Source organism: Megalops cyprinoides, chromosome 6 (genome assembly GCF_013368585.1).
Source record: "Megalops cyprinoides isolate fMegCyp1 chromosome 6, fMegCyp1.pri, whole genome shotgun sequence".
NCBI lineage: Eukaryota > Metazoa > Chordata > Actinopteri > Elopiformes > Megalopidae > Megalops > Megalops cyprinoides.
The window spans coordinates 39,264,636-39,287,500 of NC_050588.1; the positions used below are offsets into that span (position 1 = coordinate 39,264,636).

Sequence of the window (22,865 nt, forward strand, 5' to 3'; positions counted from 1 at the left end):
GTGTGTGTGTGTGTGTGTGTGTGTGTGTGTGTGTGTGTGTGTGTGTGTGTGTGTGTGTGTGTGTGTGTGTGTGTGTGCATGTGTGTGTGTGTGTGTGTGCATGTGTGTGTGCGTGTGTGCATGTGTGTGTGCGCACGTGTGTGTGCGTGTGCGCGTATGTGTGTGTGCGCGTATGTGTGTGTGCGCGTATGTGTGTGTGTGTGTGTGTGTGTGTGTGCGTGTGTGTGTGTGTGTGTGTGTGCGTGTGCACGCGTGTGTGCGTGTGCGCGTGTGTGCATGTGTGTGTGCGTGTGCGCACGTGTGTGTGTGCGCACGTGTGTGTGCGTGTGCGCGCGTATGTGTGCGTGTGCGCGCGTATGTGTGTGCGCGCGTATGTGTGTGTGTGTGTGTGTGTATACGTATGTGCTGTCAGAAGGCAGCTGGAGAGATAAAGCTTTAATGCAGGAACTGCCTCCACAACCCTGTAGATTATATATTGGTCTGCAGCCCGGGACCTGGGAGGGACTGGGGAGTTTGGGGGTCGAGTCTGTGTGCTGTCGGGGGGGGTTGCTCTATAGAGCACATTACTGACCAGTAGAAGCAGTGGGGGCCTGAAACAGAGCAGGGCTGAGGTGGTCTTGGTCTTGGTTCTCTCTCTCTGTTCTCTCTCTGTTACAGCATTTATAAAGTCTGTTCTCTCTCTGTTACAGGCGTTCCAGTATGGTGATCACCACCAAGATCTTCTGGGGTGGAAAGTAAGTGATCTTATTTTCTGTGTGTGTGTGTGTGTGTGTGTGTGTGTGTGTGTGAGTGTCAGATGGTCAGTGAGTGAGTGTGTGTGTGTGTGTGTGTGTGTGTGTGTGTGTGTGTGTGTGTGAGAGTGTCAGATGGTCAGTGAGTGTGTGTGTGTGTGTGTGTGTGTGTGAGTGTCAGATGGTCAGTGAGTGTGTGTGTGTGTGTGTGTGTGTGTGTATGTGTATGTGAGATGGTCAGTGAGTGTGTGTGTGTGTATGTGTGTATGTGAGATGGTCAGTCTGTGTGTGTGTGTGTGTGTGTGTGTGTGTGAGATGGTCAGTCAGTGTGTGTGTGTGTGACAGTGGCAGTGACAGTGGGTGTTGTGTGTTTGCTTTCAGAGCAGAGACAGAGAGAGGCCTGTCCAGGAAGCACATCATAGAGGGTAAGAGCAGCAGAGCCGCAGAGAGGAGCTGAGTGCTGGGCGGAGACACAGTCCTGTCTGTGTCCAGCCCTGGCACACGGTGGGGTTATGATGTCACAGGGTAACCGCAGATTGCACCCTTTTCATGGCAAGTGCACTTACAGCTACTGCATCACATGTGTGGGAAATACAAGCACACAGAACAACCTTAAAGAGCTCACAGCATGAATAGCAGTGAGCTCCCTGAAACAGGAACGTTGCATACACATTTACAACATGCATAACTACATCACGCCATTAACATCTTAAACATCAGGTGATTCCAGCAGAGCGCTGGGGGCCACACTGACATCGTGCACGCTGTCTTTCTCAGGTCTGAAGGCCTCCCTGGAGAGACTGCAGTTAGACTATGTGGATGTTGTGTTTGCCAACCGACCGGATCCCAACACGCCTATGGAAGGTAAGGTCTACCTGCCCCCTCTCTCTCTGTTTTTCTCCACTCTCTCTGAGTCTTGTGTCTGAGCTGATGTTCAGTAGTCTGTGCCACTGTGTGTTGGGCTGCCTGCACTCTCCCTTGCGCGGGTAAGGCTTAGGTAAATCTTGTTCTGTGTTGAGCCCTTGGTTGTGTGAAGTGAGGGAGTGAAGTGAGTCTGTAATGGCTGAACACACAGGAGTCTGTGCCCCCCCCCGCTGCACGCCCTGCCTCTGGAGGAGTCTGTGCCCCCCCCCGCTGCACGCCCTGCCTCTGGAGGAGTCTGTGCCCCCCCCCCCGCTGCACGCCCTGCCTCTGGAGGAGTCTGTGCCCCCCCCCCCCCCGCTGCACGCCCTGCCTCTGGAGGAGTCTGTGCCCCCCCCCCCCGCTGCACGCCCTGCCTCTGGAGGAGTCTGTGGCCCGCCCCTGCTGCACGCCCTGCCTCTGGAGCCTGTCCTGCAGAATGAATGTAATGCAATGTCTGCACTGCTTCTCTGCAGGGGAAACCCTGGTGGTGCCCCCCCCCCCCCCAGCGCAGTGTCATCGTTGCATAATGGCATGGCTGTTTATTCAGGCTTGTGCTTTTTACAAAGTTCACAGCAGTTGCACATATTACTGGAAACAGGCCGGGAGAATATAACCATCTGCTGTGACTCTCCTAGCTCACAGCCTGGGGGCATGGGTCTTTCAGTCTTTCTCTAGTGCTCCCATTCTGTGTCTCTCCCCCTCCCTCTCTCCCTCTGCCCCCCCCTCTTTCTCTACCTCCCTTCCTCCCTCTCTTTCTTTCTTTTTCTCTGCTGTCCTCCCCATTTCTCTCCTTCCCTGCCTGCCCACCCCCACCCTCCCTCTCCCTCTTTCTCTCCCTCTCTCTCTCTCTCTCTCTCTCTTCCTCTCTCTCTCCCTCTATCTCTCACTCCCTCCCTCTCCCTCTCTTTCTCCCTCTCTTCCTCTCTCTCTCCCTCTCTCTCCCTCTCCGTCTCCCTCTCCCTCTCACTCCCTCCCTCTCCCTCTCTTTCTCCCTCTCTCCCTCTCGCCCTCCCTCTCTCTCTCTCTCTCCCTCTATCTCTCACTCCCTCCCTCTCCCTCTCTCTCTCTCTCTCTCTCTCTCTCTCTCTCTCTCTCTCTCTCTCTCTCTCTCTCTCTCCCTCTCTCTCTCTCTCTCTCTCCCTCTCTCTCTCTCTCTCTCTCTCTCGCCCTCAATTGGCCTGCAGAGGAGCAGCTGGGCTGGGCAGATCCAGCTGACCCCAAGGTCACTGCAGCAAAGAGCCGCTAAAAAGGTTCAGCCTCCACACTCACAGTGATGGAAAAGCTTTATGAAGATCTTTGTCCTCTCCTCTCCCCCTTGACCCCCCTTTGTGACCTGTTTCTGTGCATCTCCGCCCATGCGTGGATCTCTGTGTTTTGATTGGCAGAGACGGTGCGGGCGATGACGCATGTGATCAATCAGGGAATGGCCATGTACTGGGGGACATCTCGCTGGAGCCCCATGGAGATCATGGTGAGCCACGGCCTCTTGTCTCCGTTCTGCACCCCCGTCCCCTGTCATAGCTGGGACAGTGGTACATCTCACTGTTTCTAAGTAAGATTCAGGGGTGGTTCTCTTGGCGGATCGGGGGATCAGAGTGAGATTTAGTGTTACCTTTTGAATCACAACTGATTCATCAAGTGGAGTGACTTCCTTTAGGAGTGATGAACGTTAATGAGTGAAACTTTAAGGTGAAATGAAGCCGGACTGTAGCCCCACCCTGACGGAAACGCACTGAGCTGAAATCCTGCTCCACTCACAGGGGATTTGAAGCTTGATGATCAATGATAAAACTGCCATATTTGGGGCATTTGCCAACTGGGCTAAATATGTTATTGACTCACACAGGGCTGTCAGTGCTAATGATTAAGATGTATTTCTTCACCATCATCTATAAACCAGCTGGAGAGCCTGTGAGAGTCAGCCATAGGGAAAATGAACAGGGGGTTCCACAGCGTATTGAAACTGTACCTGCTGTTTCTTGTGTCTCCTGCAGGAGGCGTACTCCGTGGCGCGGCAGTTTAACCAGATCCCGCCGATCTGCGAGCAGGCCGAGTACCACATGTTCCAGAGAGAGAAGGTGGAGGTGCAGCTGCCCGAGCTCTTCCACAAGATCGGTGAGTGGCTCCCCCTGCAGGCGCGGAGGTCACAGTGCAGTCGTGCGCAGTGGGGAGGAGCCTGACTCTCTGCTCTGTCCCGGCAGGGGTGGGTGCGATGACCTGGTCCCCCCTGGCCTGTGGGATCATCTCAGGGAAATACGACAGCGGCGTGCCCCCATACTCCCGCGCCTCCCTGAAGGTATGGCCCCCTGACTCCACCTGTCTGTCTGACCTCTGACCTCTGTCCCTCTCCCTCCCCTCCACCTGTCCCTCTCACCTGCACCTCTCAGCCCCATCGCCACGGCCAGGCTCTACCTCCACCTTTCTCTCCCATTCTTCCCCCTTTCTCTCCCATACTCTTCTCCCTCCCTCCCTCCTCCTCTTCTCCACCTCCACCTCTGGCCCTCTCATTGTTGATGTCATGTGTTAACGGCTCTTTTTCGTGTCTCCTAGGTTACCGTTTTCTCTTGATGTGTTTGTGTCTGTCATACAACTGAGGTCACCATTCCCTCCCTGCTGCATCGAGCTACAGGCTTCTTAAGCCTACAGACACACACACACACACACACACACACTGTGCATACAGACACACACACACTGTGCATACAGACACACACACACTGTGCATACAGACACAGACACACACACACACACACACTGTCTATACAGACACACACACACACACACACACACACACTGTCTATACAGACACAGACACACACACACACACACACACACTGTGTATACAGACACACACACACACTTACATTGTGCATACAGACGTGCACACGTGAGCTTGTGTTGTGTCTCCTTCTTCATGTACACCCGTACTGTAGCATGTAGCTGTCGGTCCTCTGGGTTTCTCTGTCCTTAACATCTTTACACCAATCTTTAAACCAATCACCTGACTCAAAAATCAGAGGTTTATATGTCTTGGGCTGGAGATGTGGGGTAGTGTCTGATCAGGAACCAAAGGAAATGAAAGTCAGTGTGCTGATATGAGCATCGCTGGCTTCTCCTTTCAAACTGATGAGATCAGCAGCCCTCACACTCTTTATCTGTGGTGTCCCTTCAATATTACTGAATTAGAATTTGATATAGTCTTAGAGCACACACACACACACACACACACACACACACACACATTCCCATGTTCTTCCACTCTGTGAATATCTATGGTGTATAAAAATATTTTAAAGGGTTTAAAGGGAATTATTTCAATAAAGGCTGAATATAGTTTGTAACTCTGAGGGTTTACAGGCATATTAGTTCCACATGAAATTCCATTTTACTCCAACAGATTTAGATCTTCTGTACTGTGTGTGTTTATGTGTAATGTTTTTTAAGTCTGTGTGTGCGCGTGTGTGCATACATTCATGCGTCTGTGTGTAGTGTATCTGTGTGTATGTGTGTGCATGTGTGTGTGTTTGTATACGTGCATTCATGTGTGTATGTTTGCCGGTGTGCGTGGCTGTGTGTGCGTCTGCCGTACAGTTTGAACTGAAAGAGTAATGATTTCGCTCCTCAGCGGCTTATTTCTGTTCAAACTGTAGAGCAGAAAAGTCACATGTTCAAAAACAGCTCCCCTCACACAAGTGCTGCCTGGCAGGGGAGACTTTCTTCCGAAACAAATAAATAAAACAGATACTAAATATATTTCTCATGACAAGAATATTTACATCTAAAATGTATGAAATGAATTTTCCCCAGTGTTTCCTCTACATTTGAAAGAAGTTCCTGCCATGAATTTTATATTGATATAAGATTTTTCTAGTATCTATAATTTTTCAAATTATAAGATTTGTAAAAAAAAAAAAAGCATAACATTTATCGTGTGAGCTACTGCGAGCTCACAAGATAATGGGAGCTACTTTAAAGTAGTTTTTTTGGTATGTATGTATTTATATGTAAAGAGAGAGAAGGCGTGAGGAAAAGGCATCTTTGACACTCGGGTTTGGGACTGGACGCTCCCGGCGGCGCTTGAGTGGGCGGGTGGGGTTTTTCAGCAGGTGTGCTGTGTGTCGGCAGGGGTACCAGTGGTTGAAGGATAAGATTCTGAGCGAGGAGGGCCGGCGTCAGCAGGCGAAGCTGAAAGAGCTGCAGGTGATCGCGGAGCGGCTGGGCTGCACTCTGCCCCAGCTCGCCATCGGTAACGCGCCGCGCTGCCGCTCTCTCTCTTTCTGTCCGTCTGTCCGTCCGTCCGTCTGTCTCTCACTGGCTGTGTCAGGGGAGGGAGGGGGGCAGTTTGTCTGTCTGTCCGTGTGGGAGGCTGTGGTGGGTGTGGTGTTTGCTCTGTGTGTGTGAGTGTGTGCGTGTGGGTATGTGTGCGCCTGTTGCTGTCGGACTCGGGTTGGGAAGGAATAATGATGAGACGGGATGAGGTGTGCAGAAGTGTAAAGCTGTAAAGAAGCCGCAGGTTCGACGGTATGAGGTGTGCGCTGTAAAGAAGCTGTAGGTTTGACGGTATGAGGTGTCAGTCTCCACTATTGTGCTGCGCAAGGTGTACCAGGCGTGTAACACACCATGAACACACTGCTCACATGTGTACCTGCCGTGTTGCTACTGATTTCTGCAGGCGGACCGGGAGAGCTGCGACCGCTACAGATCTAACTGCTCCTTACCGATCGTTAGCTATTGTGAATTAGCTCACATTTGCCTGTGGCTAATGTGAAAAGTGTAAAACGTGTGTAGTTGTTGACCTTTCGTCCTCGTCATAGCATTAGTATACCTGAGTATCTTGTGTCTGAGAGTAGCTAGGTAGATCGCTAGCTGGGATAAATAGGTAAGTTAGCTAGGCAGACAACTAGCTTACTGATTCTTTAACGGAATCTCAGCTTTATAAGCCTGCAATTCGATACATGAGCAAATACCAAAACACGATAAATGCCACGAAAAATTCTTATTTGCATTTTTTTTCATCACAAATGAATGCTTCTGACTGTATACGTTTAAATAATACGGTTTAGGTGTGCTTTTAAAGGCAAAACGTGATATCAGACAATTTTTATTAATCAAATCATTCCATTGTTAAATTGAAATGAAACTTTAAACCAGCTCCTGCATCAGGTGTGAGATGCAACTCCTCTGACAAAAATGAACATGTTTAAACCCCTGTTCAATCCTCTCCCTTTATCTATAGAGATTTTTTTTATTTCTAACCAAGTCTACATCAAGTGATACGCTAATCTGATGGCTAATCTTGCTTCCATATTTAGACTGACCAACTGATCTGTCAGGCAGTTGTCAGAATTGACTGTTTCGTTAGCTAGCCTATATACAGTGTAGCTGAAAGACCTAATCAAAAATGTTTCACTTTCCCTGTGATGAAGCTATTAAAAGGTTTTTGATGAATTATTCAAACCTGTTTATCTGTGTCTGTGCTTGGTGTAAATTGACCAATGAGCAGAGGCAATACCGATATATTGCGTTTTGCAGTGAAATTCATTTGGTTAACTTCCTGTCCTTGCTACAGGTTTTGCACGCCACCATCACCCAGCCAGGAGGGAATTATGGGTAAACAGGGAGACCCTTTGCCCTTTTCCTGGAGGGTGAAGAGGGACAGGATGTTCTCCCGGTGATGTCAGTGGTGACATCATCAGAGGAGGCAGAGCATGTGTGTTGTAATGCGCTGAAATCTCCCACGAGCGCAGGAAAAAAGATCGGATTTGCACTCTGAATTAAGGCCGTTCTTCCTGCTGCGAGGGACAGAGTAGTCTTATCACTGTCTGCTGCACGCTGTCCGGGATCAGAGAGGAACTGGCCTTTCCCCCCCCCATAAACTGGCCCCCCGGGTGAGGTTGGCCTGAGCATACCTGTGCATACCTGCACAGCGGGGGGGCACTAGAAATGTTCAGGTGAAACATAACGCTGACTGTGATAGGGGCTCTGGTGGGGGTATGTGGAGATTTTGTGAGCGCTGGAGAGAAAACGTTTTGCGTTTTGATGCCATCGAAGGGTGTTGAGCACGGCTGTGCAGGTCTGATTGAGAACACAGCGGCGTCTCTGAAGTCTTTATCTTTGTTTGTCATAGAGCAATCTGTTTCAGCTTAATGCAGCTTTCATTATAAGGGGCTTGTTTTGGATTTGTGTTGTTCTTCACACAGAGTCGCTCGCGTACACACACACACACACACACGCACACACACACACATTGCCCCTCTGGCTGTCACAGCAGTAGGAGAATATCAGTTTCTCTGGGTGGACCTCAGGAATATGGTGGTCTTTAAGGTAATGGCACCATCCTGATGGCTTGTGTGACCTCATTTCCTGTGCGGATGGCAGGGTGGTAACTGTGTTTACCATAGGATGTGGGCTAGCATTTTTTCGGGCGGTGGTTATGTGTAACAGTAGTGTGTGTACGGGTATGTATGTGTGTGCATGTGTGTGTGTGTATGTGTGTGTGGAGTACTTCTGTGTGTGTGTGTGTGTGTGTGTGTGTGTGTGTTGGGGGGGGGGGGGGGGTCTGTGTGTGGAGTACTTGTGTGTGTGGAGTGTATCAGTGTGTGTGCGTTCGGGAGTGTGTGTATCAGTGTGTGTGTGTGTGTGTGTCGGTCGGTCGGTCGGTCGGTCGGTCGGTCGGTGTGTGTGTGTCGGTCGGTCGGTCGGTGTGTGTGTGTCGGTCGGTCTGTGTCTGTGTCTGTGTCTGTGTCTGTGTCTGTGTGTGTGTGTGTGTGTGTGTGTGTGTGTGTGTGTGTGTGTGTGTGTGTGTATGGGTGGAGTTAGGAGCATTGCTTTCCAGGGGGTCATTACTGTGTGCTGCTCTCTCTCAGCATGGTGCCTTCGGAATGAAGGGGTGAGCTCCGTACTGCTGGGGGCCTCAAACACTGACCAGCTGATGGAGAACATAGGAGCGATACAGGTGGGTCCTCACTGTGCGTTTCTGTGTGTGTCTGTGTGTCTGTGTCTGAGGCTTGGAGGATTTCACCATTCATTTTTAATATACACCTAACCAAGTATAAATTGCTTTGTTTCAATGAAGCCAGTAAGTTACTGTTCTTGGAGAGGGAGCTACAGCGTAACTCGGAGCAATTCAGTGACGGTGTCGTGACAAATTATTCAGCCACTCGTTCTTATAAAGTTATAAAAGTCACCTAAAAGTCCTGTTGTGTTTGCTCAGCATGCCCCGTTAAGGACGTACTGAGGCCCTTCCAGCGTTTCATAATCAGGCCCTTTCAGGCCATTTAAGGAAAAGACAGAAATATCCATTAGAATCTTCCAAGCTGAGTCATAATGTCACTGTAGGAAATGTGTCTGGGAGCCCCTCGTGCTAACAGCTGTGTTTTTTTTCTGGTCCTGAGCACAGCGCATCAGAAATAAGCCAAGCCTAGGGAGAAGGATGAGAGTGTGTGTGTGCATCCCTGCACAAAAGCGCTCACAGTTCAGGGGGCAGGGGCTGCACAGACGAGATTGAGGATCAGAAAGACTTCATTAGAAATATGAATTTTCAGACAGAAGTGCTTGCTGCTCCGCCTCGCCCCGCTGTCTGACATCACTGCCGTGTAACAGAATAATTTCTCATGAATAACGCAGGGCTTATCAGTCCAGTTTAACGTAATGTGCTCAGATGCCTCGTCCTGTGAGCTAATCAGAGGAGGAGGGAGGGAGATGCTTACTCCCCAAATCCTGATAAGACTGGCACTGAGTAAGAACAATTTTCAGTGTTCTTTTCAGCGTGCTCTTTATTCGGCCTGAAGTCACAGTTTCTGTCTCCTCCTTTTCCCAAACCGTGTGTGTTTGGGGGGGCTTGTGCAGTTGCATGTGGGTGTGCGTGTGTGTGCGTGGGAGTGTGTGTGAGTGTGAGTGTGTGTTTGCATGTGTAAGTGTGTGCATGTGTGTGTTTGGGGGGCGGTGAGAGTTGTGTGTTTGTTTCCTACAGTATGCTTTTGACATTTAACGTGTTAAATATTTGATCAGGATCGGAGCCATATGTGGTATCAGGCAGTGTGCTCCTGTGCTTTTAGAGATTGGCCTGCTTTAAAAGCAGCTCTGATCTCTTCTGCAGGTCCTTCCCAAGCTATCCTCTTCCATCATACACGAGGTGGACAGCATCCTGGGGAACAAGCCCTACAGTAAAAAGGACTACCGGTCCTAATGCAGGAGGCCCCAGGGACCAACGCTGGAGTGGCTGCTCATTGGCTGCTTTATAACCAATGGAATCTGGTGCATGAGACCAGCAGAGGCCTGGTCCTGGAGGAGGAGTCCTTTAGAATTACACACAAAAAAAATTCCCGAATGGGACCTGCAGCGGAGAGGCTAGAGGAGGCCCAGATAATGAATGCGAAAGGAACTTGCACGCATACATAAATCAGCAATCCGTTCAGTTAAGGAGAAACACATTCTGAAACGGAAGAGAAAAAAAAGCACATGCTTGCTTGCCCGTTAAAATACTTTTTTTTTTTTTTTTTTAATACTGAATGCATATAAGTAAAAATAAGATCAGTATGAGCAAAAGAGAGATGACTCCGTATGTTATAATTGTATCATTGTCCCTTACTCAGTTTTGGTTTGGTTTTGTTTGACAGCTAAAAAGGTGTGATTGTCTGAAAGGGCAGTTCGCAGTTTACAGATGGATGAAAAGGCCCTCTGAAGCAGTCCGTGAATCTGTCCAGCTCTTTTTCAGGAGGCTGCACACCCGGAGGTCCCTTTTAAGTAACGATAACGATTGCATGACCAAAGTTAGTTGTCCTTCCACTGTATCGAGCTGCACGGGGCTGCACTCCTCTGGACCGAGCTGTACTGTGTCTACTGAGCATGCTCTGTGCCCCTGTGCTGCACTGGCTCTGCCCACTGCTGCTGTGCCTGTTAGAACGTGCTAGTGAAGGCCCCAGCCTCAGAGCATCAGACACGCAGATGCTGGAGAGAAGCTGGGCACACTACTGCCCAGCGCTGCCCCTGTCCTGGCTGGCGAGGCCTGGTCCTATCACGGTTTTACCTGGCTAGACCTGGTCCTGTCACGGTTTTATCTGGCTAGACCTGGTCCTATCACGGTTTTATCTGGCTAGACCTGGTCCTGTCACGGTTTTACCTAGCTAGACCTGGTCCTGTCACGGTTTTTCCTAGCTAGACCTGGTCCTGTCACGGTTTTACCTGGCTAAACCTGGTTCCCTCACAGTTTTTCCCTGAGTAGACCTGGTTCCTTCATGGTTTTACCTGGCTAGAACCGGTCCTGCCACAGTTTTGCCCAGCTAGACCTGGTCCTGTCACTTAATCGATGTTCAGAGTACCTGTAGTACCCAGGGAGCATCTAGATTTGGCACGCTGCATTCGTCTGAGGCAGGGTTTCATTCTGTGTTGAATTCTACAGAGTATGTCATCTGTACATTCAGAGTGAACTGGGACACGAGACCAGTTAGTGTTAGCAGCTCAGGTACTGGAACAGGTAGAGGTGTGTGTGTGTGTGTGTGTGTGTGTGCGCGCGCGCTCTCACTGTGGAGGCTGTCTGTTTCATTCGTACATGTCACCCGTCTCAAGCCAAAGACTCACATCTGTGTGTCACAACACTTCATGCTCCTTCCAGCTAAAAATAACGCTTCATTTCTCTGCACGTCCCTTCTGCCTCTCAGCCATTTCCTATAAAGCACCGGGCACTCTTTTCTTTAGCTCATTTTTAACGGTCACCCTGGGGTGTACCTCCTTTAGCAGACTTTAGGTTCCTGCCCGTCTTAAACTGTGCTATATGTATATATGCCGAGGTAGAGTGGGTGTAGAGTTCACCCAGAGAGTTCACCCTGTAGATCTAACGCATCATAACCCTCTAAGTTGTGCTCTTATAAGAACAAGTTTCATGTCACACACACACATACACATATACTCAGACACGCTCGCAGGGTTTCTCACTCGCAGACAGGCACGCTCATACACACAGTTTCTAGATTTTTTTTTTTAAACTGAAGGAGCTGAGGGGTGAAAGGAGAGCGTTTGTGGGTGTGGTTAGGGTTAGGGTTAGGTAAGGAAAGAGAGGGTTTGTGGGTGCGGTTAGGGTTAGGTAAGGAGAGAGGGTTTGTGGGTGTGGTTAGGGTTAGGGTTAGCTAAGGAGAGAGAGGGTTTGTGGGTGTGGTTAGGGTTATGTAAGGAAAGATTGGGTTTGTGGGTGTGGTTAGGGTTAGGTAAGGAGAGAGAGGGTTTGTGGGTGTGGTTAGGGTTAGGGTTAGGTAAGGAGAGAGAGGGTTTGTGGGTGTGGTTAGGGTTAGGGTTAGGTAAGGAGAGAGAGGGTTTGTGGGTGTGGTTAGGGTTAGGGTTAGGTAAGGAGAGAGAGGGTTTGTGGGTGTGTAATTTGCTCTAGCCATCTCTGTCCTGTGGAAATGACAGAGCTGCGGCTTAATCAGTGTTCCCTGCCGGGTTCGCTTTGCATTTCAGTGTTTTTTTTTCCATTCCATTCCATATAAGAATATTGCACTGATTTACCTAGCCTTAATATTCAAAACTTAGTCTAAATGTTAGTTTTTGGTTTGGTTTAGTCAATCTGAGTGATGGTTTAGTGTCTCCTAGAATAATACATAGTGCATAGTATGCAGTGAAAGACTCTGTTTGGACAGTGCTGGCAGTATGAATGAGATTTTTTTTTTATCAGTAATTTGATGTGATGTATTTGTCAGTGGTGAGGGAGTCTGACAGTAACGTCTGCAGTGAGATTCATGGCCTGACATTGAAGCCCGATTCTCCTCAGTCACCTCTGTATGTGAACACAGCTGTGAGGATGGGGTTGAGAGTGTGGGGTTTGTCCCTGTCAGCATGCATTTCTGGTACGTACATCACTGCATCTTTCACGGAAAGAGGAGAAAGAGGGAGGGACAGGGAAAAATGGATTGTAGAAAAATGTCAAGTAGACCTGTGTTCAAGGAGAATTGTTCCCTCTCTGGCTCCCCCAGCTGGCTGCCAAGAGCACTACAGTACAGTATTCTATCCTGTGTTCTACCACAAGGTATAGCACAGAAGAGAGTGTGAGGGACTCCTTTGGTCTTGAGTTCTGAATGCTCACGTTACTGAGGCGGTACAACTGATCTGAAGCTCAGCTCAGCTTTTCCTGACCTCTGGCTCCCTCGTGTGGCTGAAGAAAGCACTGCTGTAAAATTCACTGACCGCTTGGCACTGCATCTCACACCTTCAGCCCATAACGGTACACTGCACACTCATACGCTGTAAATATTTAAACACGAATCCACGCAAGAACAGAATGAGCTGTGTTAATACTGCGATGGAATGCGCAGCATGTCGCCGTTCGGCGAGTTTGCTCCGAGACGGTGTGTTTTAATCATGTACTTTCAGCCAGGTGTTTCCGCCGTTAAACTATGCATGAGTATTCGGTCACAATAAGCAGCTTAGGTCTCTCTGCTGTGCACTGCACAGGTATAATGTTACAGAATAAGTCAGAAAATAGACTCTCTTGCTTGTATTTTTTGTGTTTTCCCCACATTCTGTCCATTTCTGGGTCTGCTGTGCAGTGTGTATCCTGTGAGTGTATCTCTCAGTCTTCTTTACGCAGAAGAGTTACAGCATTAACGCAGACCTGATCAGACACGGAAAGGAAGAGTTTAACCTGCAAAAAACGCCGTCAGCGAACATTGTAACTGATAAAGAGGAGAGTGCAAGTAAGACATACTATTGCCTGGTACATATATGTATGGATGTAGGTATGTATGTACACACATACGCATATGTGTATGGTCTGCATAATGGTCTGTCATATGTGTCCTGTTTCCAGTCTTCACTAGTTTCAGGTTTTCCTTAGGGAGTTCCTATCACACAGGTCAGTTATTTGATGTTGGTCAGTAGACACAACATTTTTCAGATGTTTAGGTTCTCTATTAAGAATATGCAGAATTATTCAATGGCCACGTGGCTGAAATGGTGTGTTCAGTACATGAGGTGATGTTAAGCCTGAACATGGCAGTGCTAACACTGTCAGTGTTGACCAGCTGCAGTCGGTGTTCAGGTTGGGGAGGGATTCTCCTGTGTGATTCTGCATGCTGAGCGGGGACAGCACGGTCCTGAATGTGTTCGGATGATCAGAGAGCAGCCTCCTGCTTCACAGGAGCTTCCTGCGTTTGCTTTGGGCAGCCGCTGTACACCCTGCGGGGAGATCGGGTGCGTCTCTCTCTGCGCGTAGTTTTTTTTTTATCCCCGCCTGTTGCACACTCACTTTTCTCACTTTGAGGCAGATAAGCTGCTTGCGCCAAAGCCAGGCTCTTCTGTGCCTGGGGGTTTCAGCTGTGTCTGCAGGGTTTGGTGCACAAGCTGCAGGCTTTGTGATCAGGAGAGTCCGCTCTCTCAGAGGCTGCGGACCGCATCGCAGACAGTGTGAGATAGCACTGCATGGGTACAGCAAGCACTGCATGAGGCCGTAGTCAAGAAACAATCGCAAACACAATAGACCTTCCTTCTAGAGATATCTGTGATACTTTGGTGTAATGAACTGGAAGAAGCTAACTGAAAAGGTTTATTGATTTTATTTTTTTAACAAGCTGCATTTTATTCTGTTTATAATAAGGTGACGAAGACAAAGTGAAATGATCTGTATTGTACAGTATGCCTTTACACCAATTCTTCAAAAAAAACGCTTTCTGCTGTAGACAGTTCTGCTGTTTTTGGACACCTGCTGAAACATCACATAGCTTCTGAATGTACATAGTTTGACCTCTGTACATAATAATGGCCCCGATCACTTCTGCCTGTTGTCATTTGAAAGCTCTATTTTCATTGGCCGGTGTTGCTAACTGCATTGTGCTTGAATCTGAACAAAGGACATATGTACAGCTTCTGTATTTATGAAATGAAAATTAAAAAGAAAAGTTCTGAAGTGACACGTTTGGTGTCTTGCCTGGTCTTTGATTTTTCTCATCCAGCCAGTGAGGGATGAGATGTTTGTTTTAATTATTTTGTGAATCTTACTGTAGCAGTGCTGTTTTTTTTTTTTTGCTTTGATTAGTTGTAGGATATCCTGTTTTTTTTCAGCACTTCTTACGTACTTTATGCATCTTAGTAAGAGCTGCATCCTTACAGTTTGTATCAGATTGGACACTTCTTTAGCAGTCAGGATAGAGAGGAAAGGAGAAGACAGTCCCTGATAATGGATGATACCAGCTGTTATTCCTGTGTGGATGTTGCCAATGATGCCCACTGTGTGCTGAAGCAGCACTGTGACCGAGATGGACTGCAGTCTGCGGGCGGTGTGAAAATGAACAAGCACTTTTAAACTTGTGGAGAGAATATTACAATCTTTCATATTTAAAAACACAGTCCCTGGAACAGGAAGCCATGAAATGTATAGAATATTTAAGACTTTTTCAAGTTGTCAAAGAAATTCCTGAAAAGCAACTTTATTTACAGTATCAGTGCATATAAACTGAGGCTAATACTAGACCTGCGGGACCGGAGTCCAGCTGATTTCCTGCTCTCTCTAAGCATTAACTCTCATGCTTATGGAGGAAGACATAACTGGCCCCTTTAAGGTTTCAGGTTCCTAACTGGCTGATTGTGCCTGCCATGACTGCAGGTTTTCATTTCAGTCAGACACTTCATTTCATTCACTGAAATTCACCTCAGACTAGAACTGCTGTAACTGATGACTTGTGGTCTTTTCTTTCCTTTGTATGAGGGGATTTACAGTTCGGTTTGACCATATCCCTTCAAAAATCTCTTAAAGTTCTAGTTCCCATGAATGAAATTTGATCAAATCAGTGGCAATCTCAGCTGAGAAATTTCAGTTACGCAATTTAAGACATTTTTAGTCAAACACAGAGTGTGAGCAAACCAAAATGTGAAGGGAAAATGGAACACGGAAGAATTTTCCACGCTGCTGCTCTTCACGTCAGTAAACGCACGTACAGAGGAATGGGGAATACAGCACCTTTCATCCCTTCATACACCGAACATTCAGAACCGTAGACATGAAGCACCCACATCATCCTCTGCGAAGCCTTTTCACAGGGCAAGAACAGAAGGCCTATACTGCATATCGTACATGCAAATGTGTTTCAATGTACCACGTATTGGCTTTTGACCAAGGCACAGATACAATGGTTTGGCTCAGTTTTACATGTGAGTTTTAACACAAAACAACGACAGTCTGCCAGAATGGTGACCATGGAGGATATCTGACAGTGGTAAGCCTTAGACAAAATCATTTGACTGAAGGTTAATTTCTTAAACAACTGAAATGAATCCTTATGCAAGGCATGTGATTGATTTTTTTAAGACCTGTTACATACATATGTACATTCATAAATACACTGTATACAATATTGTGCTGTACTTCAGCTAAGATAGAGACAAGTATTTAGCAGACTGTCAAATCAATCTGTAGATCAGCAAATGAAACCAGATCGTTAAAAAGTTAAAAAGTTCTCCAACAGGACTGGGGCGCAGATACAGTAACTCTAGTATACTGTGTCTGTATCCACGCACAAATGCTTTTCAGTATGGTGGCCCAGTTGGTCCACATCCCCTCAAAACATTGGTCTGTAATATTAATATGAGACCTGTAAATAAGTCTCTTCTGTTTCCTGTTCCTCATGATGTGAACTCTCACAGGTATTCAGCTCTGTGTGTTTCACACTGTAACCTCAGTCTTTCCCATTGTTGAAGCTGTAAGTGCTCTGATTGGCTGCCTCGTTATGAAAATTCTTAAAGGGGGCGTGGTCCAAAACAGAACATCCACAGCACAGGAACAGCAGGCTGAACCAGACACTCCAACACTGAGCACGGCAGTGATACAGGAGCTGAATATCTGCTCAATAATAGAGTGTCTTAGTACTCTTTTTTTCCCCCTAAACCCCGAACCCTGCCCTGAGCCCTGTCCAGCAGGGAAGGGTGTCTTATGACTAAGAATCACACTGGGCAGCTTAGTGTCTGGACCCAGTTGGGCCGCTGACTCTCACACCTGGGAAATGGTCAGTTCATATATGTGTGTGTGTGTCTGTGTATGTCGGTATGTGTGTGCGTACGTGTGCGTTTAGGTGTTTGTATGTGTGCAGAGGTGCAGCCAAGCTGTGCAGTTTGGTCCTCAGTCCTCCTCAGAGAGACATGGAGAATAAACACACAGGTCCAAAAGGTCCAGCTTGTTCAGTGCCCTAATGGTTCCTCCATGTCCATCCCACAGGGTTATTTGGTTCTACAGCGCCACCTGCTGGAAGAGTGCGATCCCATCTCAGTGTTTAAAATATCTCTGTGATATCGTTTACTTTCTGGTTCAGTACTGCCTGCATCGCCCCTGCAGGAGTGGGAGAGCGGAGGTGTTGCTTATCCTTAGCCAGCAGGGGGCGCTACACAGTGTTGTCTAGATGTGATGCATGCTCCCTCCTGCTTCTGTCAGGCAGGCGAGGGGGCCCCCCTGTGGACGGAAGGTGAACAGCAGGGTGTCAATCCACTTAAGCATGCATCACACATCAATCAAACCTCTCTGATGCAGGTCAGCAGTGGGCGGGGCCATCACCTTACCTTCCTGACAGGTGAATCCGATCCAGTGCTGAAGGCAGGTACAGCGGCCGTTTCGAGGGTCACACTGTGCTCCGTTTTCACACTCACAGCTTTGAGTGCAATCCGGACCGTACCGGCTCGCCCTACAATCTGAGACAGACACAAACGCACACACACACACACACATGCATGCACACACGCACACACATGCGCACACACATACACACATGCACACACATGCACACACATGCACTCACACACGCGCACGCACACACATATACATGCGCGCACACACATGCACACACACACACACACATATACACACACACACACATGCGCACACACACATATACACACACATGCACACACATGCATGCACACATGCGCGCACACACACACACACATATACACACGCACGCATACACACACACACACAGAAGAGAGAAGCGTGAGTCACTCTGCTGCTAGCAGTTAGATACACAAAATACAGCTGACTGACAGGAATAATTCCACACCAGGACAAATGACTAAACTCATTCAATTAGAAGATCCTGATTAGCTCCAAAGCATGATGGGAATTTGTGTTGTCATAGAAATGGACATCAGACATGGCCCAGCCCTCTCCTTACCAATGTCACACCTGGCTCCTGTCCTCCCTGGGGAGCACAGACACCTGCCACTCAAAGGGTCACATGGGGTGTCTCCATCACAGTCACATGACCCTGAACAGTCCGTCCCAAACTGGCCCTGTTCACACTCTGAGAGAGGGAGAGGGAGAGAGATACACAGAGAGGGAGAGGGAGAGAGGGAGAGAGAGAGAGGGAGAGATACACAGAGAGGGAGAGAGAGAGAGGGAGAGAGAGAGAGGGAGAGATACACAGAGAGGGAGAGGGGAGAAGGAAACAGAAGAAGGGGGAGAGAAGAAGTCCCCAAAGGATAAAGATAGAAGTAAAGAATAAGAGAGAGACAGAAGAGCAGGAGAGATGGACAGATGCAGATACCAATGCAGACAAAACAGTCAGACTTCATGAAGAGGCTGAGATTAGTCTTGACTCTGTCAGCTCATGCTGTATTCAGGGTTTTCATAGTGCCAAGTGATGTCAAACTACAGTGAGTGACCCCACCAGCCAGCTGAGACTCTGCACAGTCAGCTAAACTGACACTCCCAGCCTTCACAGCAGCCAGAGCCCCACAAACTGCCAACACCACGAGAAAACGCGGCTTTCCTATGACAAAATCACGCCTAAAACACGGCTTTCCTTCAACAAAATCACGCCTAAAACTGGACACTGGAATGGTGCAGAAATTCAGAAAGGATACATTCCACTACAGACTATCTCAATGAAGTTACAAACCCAAGTGAGAGCAATACTGACAAAATAGAAACTACAACAACCACAGGACAACTGTAATTTCGTTGTCCTGAACAATGACAATAAATCTCTTATGTCTTATGTCTGTTACAGTCCTGCATCCAAGACTAGCAGACACAAGCCAGTAAAGTTCCCAGAACACTGCACTGGATAAGATCCATGAGCTTCCTAACTTCCAACAGTTAAACTCCAAAAGTAAATTCAAAATAGTACTGGGAGAACATAAAGACTCTGTAAAAACATTAGCGGAACATGTCATTCACCACCATAGCACGAGGAAATCACTTCAAACAAATTAACCCAGGTGGTCCGTGTGCAGTGGAGAGACTATCTGTGGCAGTCAGGCTGCAGTACAGCTCAGGGACAGAGAGGGGGCAGTAGACACTCACCTTTCTCACACTGAGAGCCGTGGTATCCCGGGGGACAGATGCACTGGCCGGTTTGGGGGTGGCAGGGGGCACCATTTCTGCAGTCACAGTGCAGCCGGCAGCGGGGACCATGGAAACCAGGAGGGCATGCTGGGGGAGGGGGGCAAGACACTTAAAATCAGAATCAACAGGTGTAGGAGTCTGCATATAGAAGGTGTGTACCTGCATCACTGTGTCAGTCTGTCCTTTATTAATTTATGAGTGCGTCTGTGAGTGCAGTGTAAATACATGTATGGGTGTATGTGTGCTGTGTGCTGTGTGTGTGTGTATGTATAGGCATGTGTTGTGTTTGCATGCTTTGTGCGTAAGGCTCTCACCGTGTTCGCAGCGGTGTCCATAGTACCCAGGACCACACTGGCAGATCCCTGTCACTCTGTCACACGTGGCATTGTTGTGACAGTCACACTGCAGCTGGCAGTCAGGGCCGTACCTTCCTGATGGACACTCTGTTATAAAACAGAGACAGAGACACTACTGCACCTTACAGGCAGATATACTGCACTGCACCCTACAGGCAGAGACACTGCACTGCCCTCTACAGGCAGAGATACTGTACTGCACCCTACAGGCAGATATACTGCACTGCCCTCTACAGGCAGAGATACTGTACTGCACCCTACAGGCAGATATACTGCACTGCCCTCTACAGGCAGAGATACTGTACTGCACCCTACAGGCAGAGATACTGTACTGCACCCTACAGGCAGATATACTGCACTGCACCCTACAGGCAGAGACACTGCACTGCACCCTACAGGCAGAGATACTGTACTGCACCCTACAGAGCCATTAATTGACACTGCTCTTCAGTTACTCACCTGTCTCACAGTGAGGTCCAGTCCAGCCCAGCCCACAGATACAGGCCCCAGAGACAGAGTCACACTGTGCTCCGTTCCTGCAGTTACAGCGTTCAGCACAGTGCTGTCCAAACCAGCCCACTGCACAGCCTGCAAAACACGCACACACTTACTGTACCACCTGTCCCTCTCTGCCTGACACACACACACACACACACACAAACACACACACACACACACACACACACATATCCACAAACACACACATACCCACAAACACACACACACACTTACTGTACCACCTGTCCCTCTCTGCCTGACACACACACACACACACACACACACACACACACACACACACACACACACACACACACACATACCCACAAACACACACACACACACACACACACACACACACATACACACACACACATACCCACAAACACACACATACCCACAAACACACACACACACTTACTGTACCACCTGTCCCTCTTTGCCTGACACACACACATACACACACACACACATACCCACAAACACACACACACACACACACACACACATACACACACACACACACACATACCCACAAACACACACATACACACACACACACACACACACACACACACTCACACTCACACTCACACTCACACTCACACACCTTGTTCGCAGCTCTCTCCTCTCTGCCCAGGGTTGCATATGCACCTGCCAGTGACCGGGTGAGTCCCCGCCCCCTCCGCACACCGAGCCACCTGGGCGCAGTCCCTCCCATAGCGACCTGCAGGGCATGCTGGGAGAAGAAACCAGGAGAGCCACTCTGACTGACACTCCACAGTGTGGTGACTGCAGTGTACATAGTGTGTAATCCATGTGTACTATGTAGTGGGTGGCAGTGTAGCACAGTGGTAAGAAGCAGAGCTCATACTCACTGATGTTGCAGCGGGCTCCTATGTACCCAGGCGGGCACTCACAGGTGCCTGTCGTACGCTGACACACTCCCCCGTTCAGACATCGGCACTGACGCTCACAGTTTGGCCCATAGCGGCCCTCTTCACACTCTAGGAGCCCAGAGACACAGTGAGGAATTATGGGAGACTAGGCTCTGATTGTAACACTGTAAGCCTCCTGAGTGAGGAATTATGGGAGACTGGTCTCTGATTTGAACCATCTCAGACTTCAGAGTGAGGAAAGATGGGAAACTTGTCTTTGATATTAATACTGTTGGACTGTAGTGAGATGAATTATAGGAGACTGGTCTTTGACATTAACACTCTCAGACTCCAGAGTGAGGAATTATTGAAGACGTGCTTTCTGTGTTATATCTCATCCAATATGTGTATAAGTCTAGAGTCATCCACTGGTATCTGAGTGAAAACCATTGAGCCCCGTCCTCCATTAGAGGGCGCTGTGTTGATGTCCCTCACCGAGCTGGCAGCGGTGCCCGTGGTAGCCTGGCGCGCAGTAGCAGAGGCCCGTCAAAGGGTGGCACAGCTGGTTGGCCTCTGAGCACTGGCACACCTGATTACAGTTGAGTCCGTAGGTGCCAGGCAGGCAGGCTACCGAGAGACATAAGAATATAACAATTTAACCTACAATTGCCTCAGTAAATATCCATCTGTATAAATGGGTAACATTGTGAAAAAAACTGTAACTGATGTAAGTGGCTGTGGATAAGAGCAGCAGTGAGCACAGACTCAGGCGAGTCACAGGCGAGAATCACTCACTCTGCTCGCAGCCACTGCCCGTGAAGCCGGAGGGACAGCCGCACGCCCCGGACACATGGTGACAGGAGACACCGCGGGGACAGGAACAGCGCCGCGCACAGCCCTCCCCAAACGTGCCGGGCAAACAGGCTGCGAACACAGAGAGAGGAGAGACTGCGTACACCTCATCACTGCGGGGAGAGGGAGAGGGAGAGAGAGAGGGGGAGAGAGGGAGAGACAGAGAGGGAGAGAGGGAGTGGGAGAGAGAGAAAGAGAGAGAGAGAGAGAGACTGCGTGCACCTCATCACTGAGGGGAGAGGGAGAGAGAGAGAGAGAGTGTGAGAGAGAGTGTGAGTGAGAGTGTGAGAGAGAGAGAGAGAGGGAGAGAGAGAGAGAGAGAGAGAGTGAGGGAGAGAGAGAGAGGGAGAGAGAGAGGGAGAGAGAAATGAAGGTAAAGACAGGGAAAGGGAGGTATAAAGGAGATGAAAAAAGAGGGTGAGAGAGATGGAGACACAGAAAGTGCGTTTGCCGAGGGGACTGACCTTTGTCGCACAGCGGCCCTCTCCAGCCAGGGGGACACACGCAGGCGCCGGTGACATGGTGGCAGGGGGCGCTGTGCTCACACTCACACCGCTCCTCACACCCCGCTCCAAACCGGCCCGCCGCACACGCTGTGTACACCAAATACACGCTGTTTATACTGAACACACACTGCTTATATCAAACACATGCTGTGCACACCAAACACACACTGTTTATACTGAACACACACTGCTTATATCAAACTCATGCTGTGCATACCAGAGACAGGCTATTCATACCAAACACACACTGTGCATACCAGAGACAGGCTGTTCATACCAAACACACACACTGTGCAGACCAAACACAGGCTGTTCATACCAAACAGACACTGTTTATACCATACACACATGCCTCTACACATTGAACACCAAACACAGTAGTCACACCTTAAACACTACACATATGGAGTTTAAAATATATTAACACAAGGCAGAAACATACTGCAATAAATAAGAAAGACAATAGTTTAAATATTTTCAACACAAGGATCTTTACTTGTAAAGAAGCAGCTGGTGCCTCTGTCTGTCTGTCTCTCACCTGTCTGACAGTGCTCCCCAGTCCAGCCCGGACGACAGGTGCACTGACCTGTCTGCCGATCACACTGACCCCCATTCTCACACTCACACCTCTGCTTACAGCCTGCCCCAAACTGGCCCTCACCACACTCTGCAGAGAGAGAGGGAGAGAGGGATAGAGAGGGAGAGAGAGAGAGAGGGCATGAGAGGGGAGAGAGACAGAGAGAGAGCAAGAGAGAGACAGAGACAGGACTCTTAAAAAATTGTTTAAAGCCATAATAAAAATAAAAGGTGTGACTGTATATAAACCA

At 48.6% G+C, this 22,865-nt stretch overlaps 2 protein-coding genes across 5 annotated transcripts in view; one reads left to right on the forward strand and one right to left on the reverse strand.

The window, feature by feature from the left end:
• Positions 1 to 10,167, forward strand: part of kcnab2a (potassium voltage-gated channel, shaker-related subfamily, beta member 2 a) — a 61,220-nt gene extending 51,053 nt beyond the window's left edge. For all 4 annotated transcript variants that reach the window (XM_036531609.1, XM_036531610.1, XM_036531608.1 and 1 more), the window contains 9 exons: positions 690 to 734; positions 1,113 to 1,156; positions 1,509 to 1,595; positions 3,020 to 3,105; positions 3,629 to 3,749; positions 3,836 to 3,930; positions 5,760 to 5,880; positions 8,501 to 8,589; positions 9,733 to 10,167. In XM_036531609.1, the coding sequence (XP_036387502.1) occupies positions 690 to 734; positions 1,113 to 1,156; positions 1,509 to 1,595; positions 3,020 to 3,105; positions 3,629 to 3,749; positions 3,836 to 3,930; positions 5,760 to 5,880; positions 8,501 to 8,589; positions 9,733 to 9,822 (778 nt within the window). In that variant the 3' untranslated portion in view covers positions 9,823 to 10,167. The remainder of the gene's footprint in view (positions 1 to 689; positions 735 to 1,112; positions 1,157 to 1,508; positions 1,596 to 3,019; positions 3,106 to 3,628; positions 3,750 to 3,835; positions 3,931 to 5,759; positions 5,881 to 8,500; positions 8,590 to 9,732) is intronic.
• A 6,798-nt stretch (positions 10,168 to 16,965) lies between these two features.
• Positions 16,966 to 22,865, reverse strand: part of megf6b (multiple EGF-like-domains 6b) — a 59,019-nt gene continuing 53,119 nt past the window's right edge. The window contains exons 27-38 of the mRNA XM_036531598.1: positions 22,577 to 22,705; positions 21,997 to 22,125; positions 21,476 to 21,604; positions 21,176 to 21,307; positions 20,681 to 20,809; positions 20,413 to 20,541; positions 19,764 to 19,892; positions 19,263 to 19,391; positions 18,907 to 19,035; positions 17,774 to 17,902; positions 17,166 to 17,294; positions 16,966 to 17,058 (exon numbers count right to left, since the gene is read on the reverse strand). Coding sequence (XP_036387491.1) covers positions 16,991 to 17,058; positions 17,166 to 17,294; positions 17,774 to 17,902; positions 18,907 to 19,035; positions 19,263 to 19,391; positions 19,764 to 19,892; positions 20,413 to 20,541; positions 20,681 to 20,809; positions 21,176 to 21,307; positions 21,476 to 21,604; positions 21,997 to 22,125; positions 22,577 to 22,705 — 1,490 coding nt within the window. The 3' untranslated portion in view covers positions 16,966 to 16,990. The remainder of the gene's footprint in view (positions 17,059 to 17,165; positions 17,295 to 17,773; positions 17,903 to 18,906; positions 19,036 to 19,262; positions 19,392 to 19,763; positions 19,893 to 20,412; positions 20,542 to 20,680; positions 20,810 to 21,175; positions 21,308 to 21,475; positions 21,605 to 21,996; positions 22,126 to 22,576; positions 22,706 to 22,865) is intronic.